Source organism: Piliocolobus tephrosceles, chromosome 1, assembly GCF_002776525.5.
Source record: "Piliocolobus tephrosceles isolate RC106 chromosome 1, ASM277652v3, whole genome shotgun sequence".
Taxonomy (NCBI): Eukaryota; Metazoa; Chordata; class Mammalia; order Primates; family Cercopithecidae; genus Piliocolobus; species Piliocolobus tephrosceles.
Window position 1 is genome coordinate 71,246,024 of NC_045434.1, and position 20,226 is coordinate 71,266,249.

Sequence of the window (20,226 nt, forward strand, 5' to 3'; positions counted from 1 at the left end):
ACATGCAATCACTTCCAATAGTGATTGCCACCCTTCTTCTGTCATCGAGGTCCTGGGCAATGCTGTCACTTGGACTCTCCAAGAGCCCAGGGACCTAGGACAATGACATACAGCTTTCCCTTGCCCTCAGGAAGGTCTGAGCCTCAGCAGCTTGCAGTCATTCAGTACTGGCAACCACTCAACCAGATCACCTTCCCCACTGATCAATATGTCAGACAGCTCTCAAGACACAGATGCTGAAGTGTGGATTGCTCACAAAAGTCTCTTGTCCTGAATGTCTGTACGACTGAAAAAAGAAGGGCTTGGCTGTCATAAACAACTGCTCTGAAAGTCCCTTCTAAAGAGTGATAGCATGACTTTCTAAGTGGTCAGCACTGCTTTTGCTTAAAAGTCATCTCACAGCATGAAGGCAACGAGGGCTGTGAGGAATCTTCTTCTTTTTTTTTTTTTTTTTTTTTTTTTTTTTGAGACGGAGTCTCGCTCTGTCACCCAGGCTGGAGTGCAGTGGCCAGATCTCAGCTCACTACAAGCTCCGCCTCCCGGGTTTATGCCACTCTCCTGCCTCAGCCTCCCGAGCAGCTGGGACTACAGGCGCCTGCCACCTCGCCCAGCTAGTTTTTTGTATTTTTGTATTTTTTAGTAGAGACGGAGTTTCACCGTGTTAACCAGGATGGTCTCGATCTCCTGACCTCGTGATCCGCCCGTCTCGGCCTCCCAAAGTGCTGGGATTACAGGCTTGAGCCACCGCGCCCAGCCTGTGAGGAATCTTAAAAGGAACAAAACCTCTGTTTTACAGGCTCCCACAAAAAGCCTCACTGATCATGCTCACTCTAAATGCTTTTTCTCTTTATTTGGTGGTTTTTTTTTTTAAGAGGAAAATACAGAAACAACCCAAAAAAAAAAAAGGCAGCTGCATGCATCCGTATGTGGGCGTTTTTCTCCTTAATGTGCAGCCAGAATGCCAAAATACCAGCTACCCACTCAGTTGTTTTAAAGAGAGAACATGACTTTGGTAGGGAGAGTCTCTCATTTTCAACTCCCCCAAAACCTCTTCCCCAGCTGAAATAAAAGGAAACCTGCCACGCCATGCAGCTCTAGGCGTTGTTCACATCAGCACGAATCTTCCCATCCAATGACGGATAAGATCACAGCCATGCTAAGAATAACAGGATTCTTATAAACACATTGTCGCTTAGGCCAAAACACATGACAGATGCCAAGAAACAGATGGCTGGTCCCTTTGGTGAGTTCTCCTTCACATACCTAACACACATGCATGCGCACACAGACACACCCCCTTACCTCTCGCAGCTCCAGCCTCTGGGCCACAGCCTCCAGGCATTCTTGCCCTGTGCTTTCCACCGACAGCGTGCACTCGATAACATTGCTGTCCAGCAGGCGAATCCTTGTAACAAAGCAGTTCTTGCTCAGGACGTTGTAGCGCCGTGTCCGGCGGAGCTTCAGACCAAAAGGCATGGCTATGTGATCCTCGGACGCCGCCCTCCTATCCTGGCGCACACGCCCCTGAGACGGCCTTAACAGTTTCGTGACTGGAAAATTACACTATCACCTGTGCTCCTCCAGGTAGGGAAAAGGGTGTCCATGCCCAGTGTGGTCCTCTGGAAGATAGCTGTAAATGCAAAAGAAACACCACGGTCATGCTCCAGAAGGGACCTGTCAATGGTACCATATTCCACACACACAGAAGCGCACAACCCCCTGCCAACAGATCACCATCCAGATTTGACAAGTTGCAAGTTCTGGAACTCCTAAATGTCTTGGCAGAGCCCATGCCCTATGCCTTATCTTACAAGGGTGATACGATAAAAGCTACTTTACAGTTGAAGAAACGAAGGTTCAAAGAGATTAAAGAATTCATTCACAGGTGCACAGTGTAAATGGCAAAGCCAGAATTTAAACCAATGTCTACATAACTTCAGTTCACATACTTTTTTCACTATGCAATACTGTCCACTCAAGAAAGTGCTAGGAGACTGGGCATGGTGGCTCATGCCTGTAATCCCAGCATTTTGGGAGGTTGAGGCAGAAGGGTTACTTAAGCCCTGGAGTCCAAGACCAGCCTGCACAACACAATGAGACTCTGTCTCTACAAAAAAAAAAAAAAAAAAAAAAAAATCAGCCAGGCATGATGGCGTGTGCCTGTAGTCCCAGCTACTTGGGAGGCTGAGATGGGAGGATCTCTTGAGCCTGGGAGGCCAAGGCTGCAGTGATCCATGATCATGCCACCGCACGCCAGCTCGGGCAACAGAGTAAGATTCTGTCTCAAATTTAAAAAAAATAAAAAATAAAATACAAATAAAAAAGCCCACTAGGAGCGGAACTTGAACACTGGTGTTTTGCTTTTTAAATTTCTAAATATATTGTCTCATTCCAACTTCATGAACAACCCTATGGTGTCTATTTTACAGATGAAAAAAGTAAGGTTTGATGACTTTAGTGCCCCACTGAATTTAAAATTTGATCTTGTTCCACCTCATTCTTTGCAACACAGCCTCTTTTATTAACATTATTTACTTTTATTTTCATGTCTTATGTTTTAACTTTATTATTTACTTAGAATGAATGATAAAGTGGTGGGAATATGCATTTAATATAATCAGCTACTTCCTTTTTTTTTTTTTTTTTTTCTTTTTTTTGAGACTGAGTCTCACCTTGTTGGCTGGAGTGCAGTGGTACAATCTTGGCTCAGTGCAACCTCTGCCTCCCAGGATCAAGAGATTCTCCCGCCTCAGCTTCCCAAGTAGCTGGGATTACAGGCACCCGCCACCACACCTGACTATTTATTTTATTATTATTTTTAGTAGAGATGGGGTTTCACCATGTTGGCCAGGCTGCTCTTGAACTCCTGAACTCATGTGATCCACCCGCCTTGGTCTCCCCCAAAGTACTGGGGTTACAAGCGTGAGCCAACACACCTGGTCAGCTACTTCCATTTTTTTTTTTTAATGGAAAGATATGAATTCTTCAAAGCACTTAAAAATCACAACTCTTTGTCCTTTTTTCAACAAATATTTAGACAGATGTGGGGAACCACCCTACTATCATCTTGTTCCTTTACAAAATCTTGATGCAAAAGTCCTGTAACCAAATCACAGATAATTTAACTTACTATTATAGTAACAAGACTTATAAACACCCTGATGTCCCACCAAATGAAAATGATGACATTATTGCCATGGATAACACAAGAATAAAATAACAACAAAAGTGGCCTTATTGCTCCACCCTGAGCCAGCAATCTTGCTGGGAGGCTCATCACACTTGTCTTTCAAAGAAGCCAGAAATGTCCAGAAAGCTTTTCTGTCCAAATGTTCTGTTCTCCATTAAGCCCAACGGACTATCTCTTGCTCATGTGATTGTTTTGTTAACTAGATTCAGGCAGATCCACTCAGGATTTATACTCTTCATCCATCTGCCGACACAGAATTACCCCCTGAGCCCCAAGACACTTGGATGTACAAATAGGAATAGCTACTACTTGTAGGAATTCTTAAATTAATAAATGAAATGGCTTCAATATTTATAAACCACTCCCTGCCGGTCCTCATGCCTCACAGACGTTGTCAGGGTATAACCCTGCAACAAAGCAAAACACACTCCCCAGCCTCCCACTGCAGGTCTTTGATACTTGCCGTGGGCACATTCCTTAACATGACAGGTATATGTTTTATGATGGCTTAAAATACATATGCTAGAAACTCTGGCTTGGTAAAATATATTAACATTTCTAAATCACTTTACGTTGGCAGAGTATCATGTTTACCTCTAAGGTAAGCCAGTCTGATCTCTTGATAGGTACAGAAAAGAATATGAAATGACCCACCCACTCCCAACCCCAAGAAAAACAGCGGGGGGAGCCAAAAATCAAATATACAGCCCTTAGGTGTTTACCACTCATGAATTTCCCTCAACTTATTAAAGCACAGAACAGAAGAGGCCAATATTCCATTTCTGCATTAACCAGAGAGCCCCAAACAGAGAAAAATATTTGCTCTGTGGGCACAAGCCACATTTCTAATCCTGAGCCAGGCACTTTACATTTGGGTGTGTGTCTCACTGTAAACACCTAGGAAAGAATGTGGCTGGCTTGGTACACACTGCTCCCAGCAAAAACAATCTCTACTACATATTCTATGGGACGTCATTCGCAATGCATAACTAGTGAAATAAAAAGCAAACTTTAAACAATATGTATAGATGACTGCAATTTTTATGATAAACAAAAACACAGAGAAAGGAAAGAATGTAAGTTCGGCAAAATTATTATCTCAGAGCTACTTGATATTAAATAGAATTCTAACCTTGTATATTTCTACATTGTTCTAGCATCTTACAGCTGTCTTGTATTATTTTTGTAAATAAAGATTATTTTAAAGTACATTATCTACTGAAAATGGTGTATCAGGAGCAATGGCCTTATATTCACGGCTAGCAGATAATCTGGTAATATATCTCCTAGAAAATACATATTTTGATTTCTAAAAGACTTTTAAAATCTCCAGTTGACAAAAATACTTGCAAGATATGGTATCAACAAAATGTTATAAGAAAACTCGTCTGATCCTTTTAAAAGTCAATGTCATGAAACAAAAATTGAGCATGGGGAGGGGGAGGTAGTACAGGCTGCTGCAGAGTAAAAGAGATTTAGGAATTATGAAAGTGAAATGTAGTGTGTGAACCCTGATTAAATCCAAGTGTGAAGAAAAAAAACCTGTAAAAAATAGAGATAATTAGGAAAGTTTGAAATAGAAAATAGAAATTAGATGACATTAATGTATTTTTATTAATTTTCTTCAGATTTTAATAGAATTGTGATTACGTAGGAGAATAGACAGAATTGTGTTAAGAGATGCCAATGGATATATCAGGGTTTATAAAAAAAAGTCATGATGCCTGTAACTTACTTTTCAATGTTTTTTTGAAAAACCAACACATACAGTTGGGTGCGGTGGCTCACGCCTGTAATCCTAGCACTTTGGGAGGCCAAGACAGGTGGATCACCTGAGGTTAAGAGCTTGAGACCAGCCTGGCCAACATGATGAAACCCCATCTCTACCAAAAATACAAAAATTAGCCAGTCGTGGTGGTGTGTGCCTGTGATCCCAGCTACTCGGGAGGCTGAAGCAGGAGAATCACTTGAACTCAGGAGGCGGAGGTTGCAGTGAGCTGAGATGGCACTATTGCATTCCAGCCTGAGCAACAGAGCAAAAAATCCACCTCAAAAAAAAAAAAAAAGAAAAGAAAAGAAAACGAAAACCAACACATACACCATACACACATAAGCACATCTATAAATTCAAAGTTAAAACAAATACACAAAATGTTAACAGTTGTTGAATCTAACTGTGAGTATACAGATATTCACTCTACTGTTCTTTTAGGTTTTGTATATACCTAAGTTTTCATAATCAAAAGTGAAAAAGAAGGCAATCCTTAGTGCAGGTAGTAAACATGCTCACACCTAATCACTGCTGAATTTAAATGATGCTGCCTCTTTCTATGGACTTCTCTGATCCTTAGTATCACAGGTAGTCTGTTCTGTCTGAATTCCCAGAGACTTTGGTGCTTATTTTAACACATTAATCTAACTTATGTTAAAAATATCAGCACACTTTGACACTAAACTCCCTCAGAGCTAGAAACACATTTTTTTCACCTCTAACACACACATCATTTACCTACATTAAAAGTTCATGACATTTCCACCCAGAACTTGCATAGCCACAGAGCTGTGCTTCTGGAAAGAACTTTCAGGCACTCATTTAAGACATCTCTTACCTTTAAGAATGGCTATACCTAAATTATCCCAGGTAAACAATCTGCTTGACACTAATCTATAATAATAGGATTAGAGAAAAAGATCTCTTAGTCCTTTTCATTTCAATATTTTTATATTCTGTGAATTTATCCACTACTTTTAAGTTCTCAAAAAAGCCATGGCACATATGTTAAAATTCCATCTTTCACCCATCCACACAGGCACAGAGCTCCACCTCAAATGTAACTCAGCTCCCTGCTATATTTTATGCCCAATAGGAATACCTCTGCTTTGTCATTAGAACAGGGAGTAAAATATCTACTATAAAGTGGACTTAATGTGAAATCCACTCTAAGCATCTCCTTTCTGTTAAATAGTTGGGCTCCTGGAACCTTTCCAACTTTCCCCATGTGGCTCTCTGGGGCCCCATCATATTCATTTGATCGCACATACATTATAAAACCTGGAACTAAATGCCACATGCTCACAGAAAGGGCACATGTTTAGACACTTAAGATTTTCCTAATAAAAACTTTTTCAAAAGGGTTATCTCTTATAACCCTTTTGAAAAACGAGGGCTCTTTATAGAGCCCTCATTCTATTTACTGTAAGTTCTACTTTTTTAAGAGAAAGGTCCGTTAAAAATAAAAAGTCCCCTTCCCGAGTCCAAGTGATCTCATTGTTCAGTTCCCACCTATGAGTGAGAACATGCGGTGTTTGCTTTTCTCTTCTTGTGATAGTTTGCTAAGAATGATGGTTTCCAGCTGCATCCATGTCCCTACAAAGGACGCAAACTCATCCTTTTTTATGGTTGCATAGTATTCCATGGTGTATATGTGCCACATTTTCTTTTTTTTTCTTTCTTTCTTTTTTTGTTTTTTTTTTTTGAGACGGAGTCTCGCTCTGTCACCCAGGCTGGAGTGCAGTGGCCGGATCTCAGCTCACTGCAAGCTCCGCCTCCCGGGTTTACGCCATTCTCCTGCCTCAGCCTCCCAAGTAGCTGGGACTACAAGTGCCCGCCACCTCGCCCGGCTAGTTTTTTGTATTTTTTAGTAGAGACGGGGTTTCACCGTGTTAGCCAGGATGGTCTCGATCTCCTGACCTCGTGATCCGCCTGTCTCGGCCTCCCAAAGTGCTGGGATTACAGGCTTGAGCCACCGCGCCCGGCCGTGCCACATTTTCTTAATCGCACACCAACATGGCACAAGTATACATATGTAACAAACCTGCACGTTATGCACATGTACCCTAGAACTTAAAGTATAATAAAAAAAAAAATTTCTAAAAAATAAAAAATAAATCAATTTATGTTATCTACTATGCAATGAACCACAAAAGAAAACCTACATATGAATTCAATAAAACCACAGAAGAAAATGTTTGACAGAAAAAAAAATAAAAAATAAAAAAATAAAAAGTCAAAGAGCCAGCCCTAACGGAAACTACGACTCAGGGTGCTAGAGATGTGCCAATTTAGGTTCAATAATTGTAACCAAGGAACCACTCTAGTGGGGAACGGTGATAGTGGGGGAGCACGGGGAAAGGCAGGGGTATATGGGAAATCTTTAAGACTTCCCTTCAATTTTGCCGTGAACTTAAAAGTGCTCCCAAAAATCAAGTCTATTTTTTAAAGTAAACAGAAATAAGCTGCTTAATGGTTTTATTGATCTATTCTTTAAGAACATATCTAATAAATACTATTAAGCTGCAACTCTTGATGAGACCCAGCCATAGAAATTAAAGAAACTATACCTATATGGCAGGCCAAAGTGGGAGGGTCACTTAAGTCCAGGATTTCAAGAACAGCCTGGGCAAAATAGCAAGACTTTGACCCTACAAAATAAAAACAAAAACAATAGCTGGACATGGTTTTGTGTACCTGCAGTCTCAGCTACTTGGAAGGCTGAGGCAGGAGGAACACTTGAGCCCAGGAATTTGAGGCTGCAGTGAACTATAATCATGCCACCGCACTCCAGCTGGGCAACAGAGCAAGACTCTATTTCTAAGTAAAATATAGATCATAAAGCTAACAATGCTGACTCCTAATTTTTTTCAATACTGTGATTTTTTTCTAATTTCAAAACAATCTTCTAACCCTCTTTTTCCTAGGAGCATCTTATAAAGAAAGTAACCTAGGACACCATTGGGGTGATGGTTATACTAAAAGCCCCGACTTCACCATTATGCAATACAGCCATGTAAAAAAAACTGCACTTGGCTGGGCACGGTGGCTCAGCCCTGTAATCCCAACACTTTGGGAGGCCGGGGCGAGTGATCACTTGAGGTCATCAGTTCAGGACCAGCCTGGCTAACATGGTAAAACCCCATCTCTACTAAAAATACAAAAAATTAGCCAGGTGTGGTGGTGGATGCCTGTAATCCCAGCTACTCAGGAGGCTGAGGCAGGAGAGTCACCTGAACCCAGGAGGCAGAGGTTGCAGTGAGCCGAGATTGTGCAACTGCGTTCCAGCCTGGGCAATGAGAGTGAAACTCTGTCTCAAAAACAAAAACAAAAACAAAAACAAAAACGGCACTTGAGTGACCAATCAGGCCGATATGGCGAAACCTCATCTCTACTAAAAAAATATGTAAAAATTAGCCAGGCATGGTGGCAGGCACCTGTAATCCCAGCTACTCGGAAGGCTGAGGCAGGAGAATCACTTGAATCCGGGAGGCAGAGGTTTCAGTAAACCAAGATCGTGCCACTGCACTCCAGCCTGGGTGAGAAGAACAAAATTCCATCTCAAAAAACAAACAAAAAAACTGCACTTGAACCCTCTAAATCTATTTAAAAAATAAAAATAAAAAAAAGACTTAGATTTTTATCCTTCCGTGATGAAAGTAATTCGGAATACAAAGCACGGGGGAATGACAGGGAAAGTGCAGTAAACTCTCTGAACTCTTCAGCTTCCAGGGTCTTTGTCTCAGTAAAGCCACTGGAAGCTGAAAGCTAAAGACTAAAGAGAGGGAAAAATCTTCATTCGACTGAAGTTGAGCCGAGGGGTTCTAAGAACCAAGGTTTACTATTAGGGAGAGGAACACGCACAAACTTTCATGCAACTACTGGCTTTAACCAGAGAAGGGCAGAATGAATGGCAAAGTACTTACCCTCTTTTAGCCTCAGTTTACTCACCTATGAAATTAATACCTACGCCACCTATTTGTGAGAAGTGAGAAAACAGTTCTAGTGAGCACTCAGGAAGTGTGGGCAAGTGTACTTCCTACTCTTCTCATAGTTTCAGAGTATGCTAGGTTTGTTCAAAGCATGGTCAAGGAGTTGTGCAAAGAGGAAACTGAGTACTTCACCACCTACTGTAGAGAAAGTCTTTTTAAAGGTTAAAAACCAAGGTAGGGGGTGGGGCAGCAAAGCAGAGTTTAACATGAAGCTATGACAATCCCATGGAAACACTGACCAAGTAGAATGCTGAAGCATAAAGGAGAAAATCTCAGACTAAATGTCCTCTGAAGAGCCCATCCTGGGTGGAAAGAAGATTTCTTATTCTAGCCAATAGTATGTGTACAGCAATCCCAACCAGTGCTGCGATTGTCCTTTTTTTCCCTAGGGGAAACTGATACAAAATTCCTTTGGTCTTATAAAATCCATGAGGCCGTGTCTCTACAGCTCCTGGTGTATCACAGAGTCTCTCATCCTACGATCACTCTCATGTGTGTCTCAGCTCCAGAGTCCTGAAGGGAAAGACCTGTATTGGAGTCAGCTTTGTAGCCTTCTATAATCATAACATGGAGCTTTATACATGGCAGGAAGTGAAATAAATGTTTGTCATTGATATGGTTTGAATACATGTCCTCACCAAATCTCATGTTGAATTGTAATTCCCCGATGTCAGAGGTATCCAGGTCCTAGGGGTGGCTCCCTTCTGGCTTGGTGCTATCCTCAGGATACTGAGTGCTTCCAAGATCTAGTTGTTGTAAAGTCTGGCACCTCCCCCGACCCCGCTCGCTCTCTTTCCCCCTCCTCTCCTGCCATATGCAACACCTGCTCCCCTCCTTCACCTTCCGCCATGATTGAAAGCTCCTGGAGGCCCTCACCAGAAGCAGAGCAGATGCTGGTGCCATGCTTCCCGTAGAGCCTGCAGAAGCATGAGCCAATTCAACCTCTTTTCTTGTAAGTTACCCAGTCTCAGGTATTTCTTTATAGCCACGCAAGAACAGACTAACACAGTCATTACGAAGAAAGAATGAATCCTGAGATCACTGGGTTTTTGACACTAAGGCAGGGCAGGAGTCTCCAGCATGACCTCAGTGACCTGGAGCCTTAGATGGGTTTGAGTTTTGGGTTCTTAAGAGAGGGTTAAGCTACAAAGAAAAAGGATGAGAGTTAAGTTATTCCACTCACTCATGCTTTTTCAGGGGAAAAAACTGAACTTGGGTTTCCAAAAGAACATTCCCACCACCCAAGTTTTCCTTTTCTAGCCCCTGATCTGTCTTATACTGGGGTATTCTCACACACAGAGATTGCACATCCAGACAAGTTCCTTGCAACAAATACAGTGGAACTACTGAGATGATAAAAAGTGTTTCAGTGTGCCCATGCTTGCTGAAAGCAATTTGTTGGGATATTTGCTCTGTAAACATCACATTTTAAAGGTCTTTTACATAGAATAGGCTACATTGCAAGAGAACATAGAGAAAACCTTCAGTCACTTCTAAAATTCACTTCTGAGTAGTCAATCAGCTTCCTAAACTCTAAAGTGTAAGTTTCCATCTCCACCTATAAACTATGGATTTCCAGTATTTTGTTCTCTCATTTTTAATTAAAAAAAAAAATCTTCAAAGTTAAAAACACAAAGCAAAGAAAGACAGCTTTTGCACAATTTAGAAAAGGTCATTTGGCAGAGCAAATAAATCTTTAAATATGATGGGTAAGAAGAGGAGAGATCTTTCACAAATATCAACCAAATGCAGCATGTTCCTCTTTATTGAATTACCTGCACAGTCTGTATTTAGTGTTTCATTGAATTACCTGCACAGGCAAATGAAAGACAGAAGTTCAAATCCAAATCCTAAACATGGTCACGGCACTTTCTTTTTAGTCCCCATGCTATACTATGTATACTTAACTCTTTATTTTTTTCTTAAAGGTAAGTTCTGAACTTGCCAAAAGAAGCTAACTGCTATTCAATTACATCCTATATTTACCAACAGTCTTTGGAATTTCTCCAGCACTCCATATTATTACAACTCCCAAGGACATTTCACAGACCTATGTAATCTTGGTGAGGGTGTAAGAAAGGAAAAACTGATGCAGCTAGTCTGTGTTGTGTATAAACCTGCATAGGACACAGCTCAGTTTTGATAGTACTAGGTCATTTTCCTAAGGAAAGGCTAAAAAAAGGGATGAGGTGGGAGGGGATGGGAAAGAATATTGAAAATGTCTACTCTTATTTTCCTTTAAAGGAAGGCAGAAAGGAAATTAGTATTGTGCAGTGCAAATGAAATTATTAGTTTTTTCTATCAATCAGTTTTAGAGCTGTACAGTACCCAAATCATATCCATACATCAAATTATTTTTAGCCAAGTAAAGCTTTTTCTGCAAGGTTTAAAACACAAGCCCCTAACTTTAGTTGTTAATGAAAATAACATCAACAACAAAGACTTTAAAAAGCACATTTTAAGATTCCATTATTTCCCTCCTAACTCACTTTTAGTCAGTGGTGAGATGGAAACTTGTCCTAAAACACATTTTCCATCTTTCTTACGCACTAACCATGTAAATGACCTTTCAAGCCTTTCTAAAGCTGTATGTGAAACTGGAAAAGAAAGATTCCTGCTGCGTTATAACTCACTGCAGTAATACCTCACCTATATGAAATGTGGCTACACAGCAACCTGATCTATGCAGAACACAGCCAAAACCCAAGAAATGCAGCCAAAACATCCTTTGAGCAGTTAAATATCACCAAATCCTTAATTCCAACATCACACAAAAGAACACCCTTAGTTCATTTACTCTAACTTTAAGTACAGTTCTTTACAAGTTCCTTGACCTTGCTTCTTAGCCCTTAACAGATTTCAAAGAGACAAGGGACTGTTATTACAGACAAGCACATTGACATGGGATAAAAAATGGCAACAAGGTAGGTGACACGAAAATGATTAAAATACACACTCCAGAGCATACAAATCAGTGTCCAAAATGCCCTGTAGTAAATAGGAACCATTAAATAGTATCCAGCATAATCTGTTTCAGAAGGAAGAAAACAAATACATTTTTAAGTAAGTCCCATCCATGGTGGTTAAAAAGCCTCCATAACCCGGAAGCACCTTCACCAGATAGGTGGTTCTCTATCTTGCACATCTCTAACACTCTCTGTGAACTCTTGGGGTAAGGGGGTGGCTTCAAGAGGCAATCTTCTAGGAGGACAAGTTAGTCTGAAAAAGCTCCCCCAGTTATTGTTTTCAAAGATCATTTCTCCACCCCCTGCTTTAAGGATTACTGTCTTGAGATTTCCAGAGAGACATGATTTTCCCACAGGAAGCAACTTAGAACAGGGAAGTTTTCATTTTTGACCTTAGCGAAACTTTCCTCTGAAGGCATTCGAAGTACATCTTGAATACTTATGGATAAAATAATGTTGTCTGGGATTTGCTTTAAAAATCACAGGGGTTTGGGAACTGGCTGGGGGTGCAGATGAGGCACCACTAAGAGTTGACAGCCCTTGAAGGTGGGAGACAGGTAGGTCAGGGGTCTCACCATTCTCTACAGCTTTGTATGTGCCTAAAATTTCCATAATAATAAGCTGGGGTTTGTAAAATAAAAAAATTTATTAAGTGATACTTTTTAAAGTAACCTGGTAAAACAGATAACAGTGCTCACTTTTTTATATTACAAGAAAAAAGGGTCAGAACTTTCCCTCCAAACTAACTCCTTTGTCCTTCCAAAATAGAACCTGGGTTTCACTAGATAAACCGAAAGCAATAGCTTTTCCCTTCATCATTAAAAGGCAGCAGGAAAAATTCTTCCTGTAAGTAAAATGACAAATTCTTTAGAATGTAAAGAACCACCAACCGGGCATAAAATAAAGGACTCTTCCTGGTCCAGTTTGCATAATCAATTCCATCAGAAGAATACCTGACTCTGGTTTACTCTCAAATGAGCTTTGTCTAGTCACGCCAGGAATGCTTTGTTGTAAGACCACCACCCTTCTTTGAGAGACGTGCAATCTGCAACTCTTCAATTCCAGTTTTTTTTTTTTTGCTGTCAGTATCTATATCCACAATGATGTATGTCCTAGAATGTCAGAGCTTATTAAACCTAAAAATCAGAATGAGAAATTGCCCACAAGTGTCAGAGCACTAAGAAGGTGATAATGAGCACCGCCATTTGTGAAGCAGACACACTGATGGGGCACTCTGCTGAGCACAATCTCAACAGCCCTACGAAGACAGAGCTACTCTTACTATACCACCCCATTTTACAGACTAAGGACTGAGGCTAAAGAGAAGAAATAACTTCCCCCACAATCACTCAGTGACTAAAGACAATCAAGTTCAAACCCAGAGCTCCATTTCACCCCATCTTCTTACCCAATGAACCATGCTGATGTGACACAGAAAGAGGGTTATCAGCTATGACCTTATGATATAAAAGTAACAATAACAATAGCAAGCACCCACATTCTACAAGAAACAACTGTGACATACCATCAGCAGTTTATCTTTGCTCACCCACAGTGGACATTACTCAGATATGGTGGAGGGGACCCTGAGGCTGGGACCCAATTTCAGCCCGAGGAAGCTGTATCCAGAAGGCATGGTCGCAGAATCAGGGTCCCATCCCAGCCGTAGCACCCTGCCAGAGCCTCTTACCTAGATGGCTTATTCTACTGTACCACTGTGTTGTGGAGTGAGAGAACCTGAGCATATCGCATAGAACCTCTTCAAAAACCAATTTAAAAAACACAATCACAAAAGCAAATGGAAAGGTTTTCCAGCCAGAGCATACATATGACTCACTCATCAAATCAAAAGAAACTCGCTGAGGATAAACACACCTTTAGCTTGCTTAGCTCTTTTCCGGAGATATGTGCCCCGCAGGGACAGAAGTAGCCAAGAAAGAAGGGCTATCCAGGAGAGACAGTTCCATGTGACCTCCCTCAGGAAAGCTTTCCACACCTTCCTTTCCCCTGTTTCCTTCCTCCCATGCCTGAGTGAGCTCCCTCAACTTCCCTCCCATGTCCAGGGTGTCACTTCCTATCTAAATAGTGAGCAGCAGCCAAGCCACTCCGCTAGCTCTCTCCATCTGGGTCTGAGCATCCAGCACTGAGCTTCCCTGGGAATGTCGCCTCATTTGCTGGTTTCTCCAGCCCCAAGAGCGAGCCTCACCCAGAAGCAGTCATTTCCATGCCTAAGTCACTTACACACTGCATAACCATGGGTCCGAAGCTGGTTCACTCCCTGAATTTCTAACATGGGGACGAAAACAGTCCCCACCACCTAGAGTTGTTGGGAGGGTTATAAGTTAATAATCTATAAATTCCTGGCACATGGTAAGCACTGTTTATGTGTTTGCCATCACTGCCTTTCTTATCCTTGCTACTTCACAGAATACTGCAGGAAGCCCAAGGAAACACACTGACTGCTAAATACCACAGCTGTAAAAATGTTTTCCCAACAAGCCAATAGTTACAGAGCCTAGAATTTTTAAAGTTAAGGCTGTTCATCACAAGGAGAAAAAATATGAAACCAAAACATGCAACTACAGGTCCCACTGACTGGGAACCGTGACAGGGTACCCAGTGGGTTTCAGATCTGTGACCACTCCAGTGAATCAGGAGTACAACCAAGTGGATTCTAGTGTACAATGCAATCGTTTCTCCAGAGCCAAGAAGCTGAATCAGAGGGGAGAAAGAATGAAAACAGGTATGAACTAGTGTCAGCTGTTAAAGAGTTGTATAATCCCAACTGATGTAATCAAATGTAAATTACTAATAGGGAAAAACAAAGCTTCTAAACAGACATGGTCGTGCTGCTTCTTAAAGGTATACCACGGCCACACATGCATGCGCATGCACCACAAACCCATTACAATTGTTCTTTCTTCACTCTGTCCCCTGCCTTGTAAAGACACACAACACACACATACCCCACACTACTTAAGTGGATACTTGGAACAACTTATGTTGTACTAAGGAGCTCTCAGTGACATTACAAAGAAAAAGAACCTGTCTAATGCTAGCACAGTAACTTTACTGCTGCAAAAATAATTTGTTAGCATACTATCATTCCTGTTACCATCGGTGACCTCAAAACAAGATTTGTTCAGCTGCTTGCATCAGTGCTGAGCAAGCCTGGGCCTCAAGGGACAAGACACTGCATGTGGGGATGGCTCTTCCCCTGTCTGCAACCCTGTAGGGTATAAGCACATTAAGGAACAAGAGGGCAAAAGTCAGGTGCTTCAGTTTTCAAGTGGGACTCTTAGCTCTTAAAAACTGCAAGACTTAACTATGTACAATTTCTAACAAATTTGTATCTAATAAATACAGCAAATACTACACAGTAAACCTAAGTCAAGAGACTCCTTTTGCTCTTCTGATTCACGTTTCAGAATGCTAAGAATTTCAAACCTCCCTGGGAATAAACACCATTTACTAAAATTGTTGTACATAAGCAAAGAAACTGTGGAAAAATAAATGTGTATTTCTTCTTCAATTAGATTATAAAAGGGCAGAAACCAACAAAGTTTTATGTAGTATTTGCACCCCAAATCCCTTTGCACTATAATTAGCACTGACTCTGAACTCAGCAATGTCACTCTGGGGAAACTTTCATTGGAAATAAAAGCAATGAATCTTAAAAATTCTGTATAAGGATGATGCATTCAACGTCATCTGTAGTAGAGGGTGGCAACTCGTAACAACCTGAGTATCCATTATACATAGTTCAAGTACATTTTGGCATATCTACATTATTTAGGCTATTCTGCAGTTATTAAAAATTAGTTCAATCTATATTAGCTCTGAACAATGCTCATGATGTGTTACTAAGTGGGAAAAGTTGCAGAGTAATATATAAGGCAAAACCAAAGCAAATAAACCAGTTACCCTGTATATGTTTAGGTTTATATGAGCTTGGAGAAAACCATGGAGTATTTCCATACTCAGAGGGATAAGAGGAGGAACAGAGAAGAAACATCTACTTTCTCTTACACAATCTTTGGATTATCACCATTGTGTTTGGGGGGAAAAAAAATCTTAATCACCTAACATATATGCTCCTCCTAAATACTATATATGAGAAAATTTGGAAGAAGTGTTCCTTCAGTAGAACACTCATGATTCACTGGTCATTTCAGCTATAATAGCCTTTAAATTATTACTATGTGCCAAGAAGTGTGCTAAAGACTTTTACGTGTATTTTCTCATTTATCTTCACATGCCCAATTTACAGATAAGGAAACTGAGGCTACATAATCTGGCCAAAGCTCCAGAGCTAGCAGGTGGCAAAGGCTGGCTCCAAAGCTCAATCTTTCCCCATTAGGTTATACCATAAGATGAACATTTACATAATAAAATAATAATATGTAATTATTTATTAATAAATAATATTTAGAGCACTCTCCCATTATCACATGGCTTTCAGCAACATGTACAATCATACACTGACTAAAAACAAAATGTACACAATAGTACATTTTGCTTTAAAAACAAAAACAGGATCAAGCATTCCTTTTTAAAATTAGAATTTTTTGGTCTGGCACAGTGGCTCATGCCTGTAATCCCAGCACTTTGGGAGATCGAGGTGGAATGATCACTAGAGTCCAGGAGTTTGTGACCAGCCTGGTCAACATAGCAAGACCCACATCTCTACAAAAAATTTAAAAATTAACTGAATGTGGTGGTACATGCGTGTAGTCCCAGCTACTTAGGAGGCTGACGCAGGAGGATTGCTTGAGCCTAGGGACTCAAGGCTACAGTGAGCTACTGCATCACTGCCCTCCAAATGGGGCAACAGAACAAAAACCTTTTTTTTGAGATGGAGTCTCGCTCTGTCACCCAGGCTGGAGTGCAATGGCGTGATCTCAGCTCACTGCAACCTCTGCCTCCCAAGTTCAAGTGATTCTCCTGTCTCAGTTTCCCAAGTAGCTGGGATTATAGGCGCCCACCACCATGCCTGGCTAATTTTTGTATTTTTAGTGGAGATGGGGTTTCACCATGTTGGCCAGGCTGGTGTCAAACTCCCGACCTCAGTGGATCTACCGCCTCGGCCTCCCAAATTGCTGGGATTACAGGCGTGAGCCACCATACTTGACCCTGTCTTTATTATCCTCCCCACCAAAAAAAAAAGACTTATTAAAGCAGCTTATGTCCTGAAATTTATTCTTTTGAATTATTAGGGTTTGAAAGCTCAGTCTTTTTCTACTTTACCTAAATATTTTAATAACCTTTAATATTTTCTGATTATAAATTCATTATAAGAATATTGGAAATGATAGAAAACTAGAAGAAAAAAAATCACCCACGTCACCACCCAGAGAGGACCAATATTAAAATGTTTGCATATTTTATTCCATTATTTTAATTAAGTATATGTTTAATTCATTGTGTAACTGAGATTGTATCATCTTATTTGATATCTTTCATCATTTATGATTACTATGTATTATTTTCTCATGCTATTAAAAATTTTTCAAAAACAATTTTAAACTGTTGCGTAATATTCCAGTGTATGGCTCACCATTTATGTAACCATTTGCTATTGTTGACAACTTAGGTTGGTTCTAATTTTTTGCTATTTTTCAAAAACAGTTACCTATACTTCTGATTCTTTCTTTGGAATAGATTCTTCAAGACTGTTATTGAGTCAAAAACTACACATTTTTAGAACTCTCTTATTGCATACTCCTAAATTGCTTCCCAAATAAATGTTAAATGCAGAGGCTATCACAAATGACTATGATTTCCATTTCTTCACTTGTAAGATGATTGAAACAATATGTTTTCTTAACCACTTCAATAAAAAGAAAAGACCCACACTTGGAGTCAAAAGAACCAAGTTCTTGCTATATCTTTTTTCTCTTACTGGGTTACCTTAAACATGATTCCTCAAGATGGCAGAAAAGCTTTAGTAAAGGAGAATATCAATCCCAAAAGGGATACCTCAAAGTCTCAATGTCCTCATGTGAAGGAAGTCTAAGAAGTAGAAAGCCTCCCAAAACCCAGTCAGTAACAAACAGGTGAACTGTGAACCTTAGGCACAGCCTGGGTATGATCAACCATCAAAAATATCAACAACCCCATCTCTCAATAGCTACAGTGCCATGTCACAGCACCTCAACCTCAGAAGCAGATCTAAGGACAGGTTTTGAGAAGTGTAATACTGTTGCCCCCTACCAAGAGTTAACTACAGAAACATTACTTGGCCCAAACATCAAATGACTGTACTCCCTTATATTTATATATCATTTCCTCAAAAACCATTATCTGAACAGGACAGAATATTGATTTCAATATTCCCCAAAGAACAAGAAAAGATACCCTCTCTGCCTACCAAGTTGTATGAAGTGATAGGTAAGGATAAAAACAGAGCAGCAGATATGCTGGGTGGCTGGGAAGAGAAGAGCCCACACAGAGGCAAGGACAAGACATGTCAAGTAAAAAGGAGAAAAGGAGATGACAAGGGTACATAATGGCTTAAAGAGAAAATAAGAACTTTAAGTAAGATTTTTTTGAGTAAAGATTATATCCAATCTCACTTTATTTCACGTGAATGCAACATTCGAAACAGAAGCAATTGGAGGGTCAAACAAACGCAGAACAAGAATAAAAATTGCCGGGTGCAGTGGCTCACGCCTATAATCCCCAACACTTTTGGAGACCAAAGCGGGCAGATCATCTGAGGTCAGGAGTTCGAGACCACCCTGGCCAACACGGTGAAACCCCATCTCTACTAAAAATGCAAAAAAAATTTAGCCGGGTGTGGTGGCATGCGCCTGTAGTCCTGTAATCCCAGCTACTTGGGAGGCTGAGGCAGGAGAATCGCTTGAACCTGGGAGGCAGAGGTTGCAGTGAGCCAAGATCACACCACTGCACTCCAGCCTGGGCAACAAGAGCAAAACTCCAACTCAAAAAAAAAAAAAAAAGAAAGAAAAAAAATTAAAATATTCTAGTTATCTATTACATATGATTTTTGAAAACTGTCTCATTTACACAGACTCTGGAGCCTTATGAAGTCGTTAGTTCTCAAGAGTACTGCTGCTCTGAAGTCAGATTAGTAAACAAAGATTCCAATATAGACATTAAAATAGGCAAGAATGAGCTGGGCGCGGTGGCTCACACCTGTAATCCCAGCACTTTGGGCGGCCAAGGTGGGCGGATCACGAGGTCAGGAGATCGAGACCATCCTGGCTAACACGGTAAAACCCGATCTCTACCAAAAATACAAAGAAATTAGCCCGGTGTGGTGACGGGCGCCTGTAGTCCCAGCTACTTGGGAGGCTGAGGCAGGAGACTGGCACGAAGCCAGGAGACAGAGCTTGCAGTGAGCCGAGATTGTGCTACTGCACTCCAGCCTGGGCAACAAAGCGAGACTCCGTCTCAGAAAAAAAAAAAAAAAAAAAAAGGCAAGAATGAAGACTTCTTTCTATTACCTGTGCATGGATACTCTCAAGATACTCAAGACAAAATGAACTGATTTGGACACACAAAAAAAGCAATGGTGCTTAGTCATTTATGAGCTAAATTAGAACCTGTAGATGATGCTAAACACTATCAAATAAAAATTACTCAAGGTGACCATCTCTTGATAGCTCATTCCAGTAACAACTTTCACTGTCTTAAAATTTCTTCTTTGTAAAATATACTTACTCTACCGCTATTTTTATGCTCTGTTATGCTATTTACAGACTCTACTGCTAATTTAATTTACTTCCTCTTGAAGTCTTTCATTTTGAAAAGGGCAGCTGGGTGCCATCTTCCCTACACTGCACCTTCATATATTTAACTCTCATTAAGACACTCACTCCCTCATATTCTCCAATATAAATAATCCTACCTTTCTTACCTTCTCTTTTTAGGTATTATTTCTTTTAATTATCTCAGTGGTTCTCTATTAACTCTAAATTCTCCTTGTCTTCTTAAGTTATAGTACTAAAATGAAACAAATTACCTTTACCACCTAACTCACAGAGATGGGCTTATTATTTAACAGAAAACACAGTGCAGGCCAGTTGGATTTTCCCATAAAATCTGCATTGGAAAGAAAAAAGTTCTCATTAGAGAAAGACCCCTTCACCTCCAAAAGATAAGCATGCTATCATTTGTATCCAATAATAAAGAATAGGACAAAAGGAAAAAGAAATCATAGAACGGGTCTAGAAAATATAGGTGTTATTTAGTTCCGTGCCTGGCACGGTTATTTTAATCCAGTCAGTCATTAGGAATTTGATGTTGGATGTGGTGGCTCACGCCTGTAATCCCAGCACTTCA

The 20,226-nt window shown here is 40.5% G+C and overlaps 1 protein-coding gene across 1 annotated transcript in view; it reads right to left on the reverse strand.

Moving 5' to 3' along the window:
* PTPN14 (protein tyrosine phosphatase non-receptor type 14) overlaps nucleotides 1-20,226 on the reverse strand; it is a 205,817-nt gene that overhangs the window by 116,356 nt on the left and 69,235 nt on the right. The window contains exon 2 of the mRNA XM_023203744.2: nucleotides 1,303-1,630. Within this exon, the coding sequence (XP_023059512.1) occupies nucleotides 1,303-1,476 (174 nt within the window). The 5' untranslated portion in view covers nucleotides 1,477-1,630. The remainder of the gene's footprint in view (nucleotides 1-1,302; nucleotides 1,631-20,226) is intronic.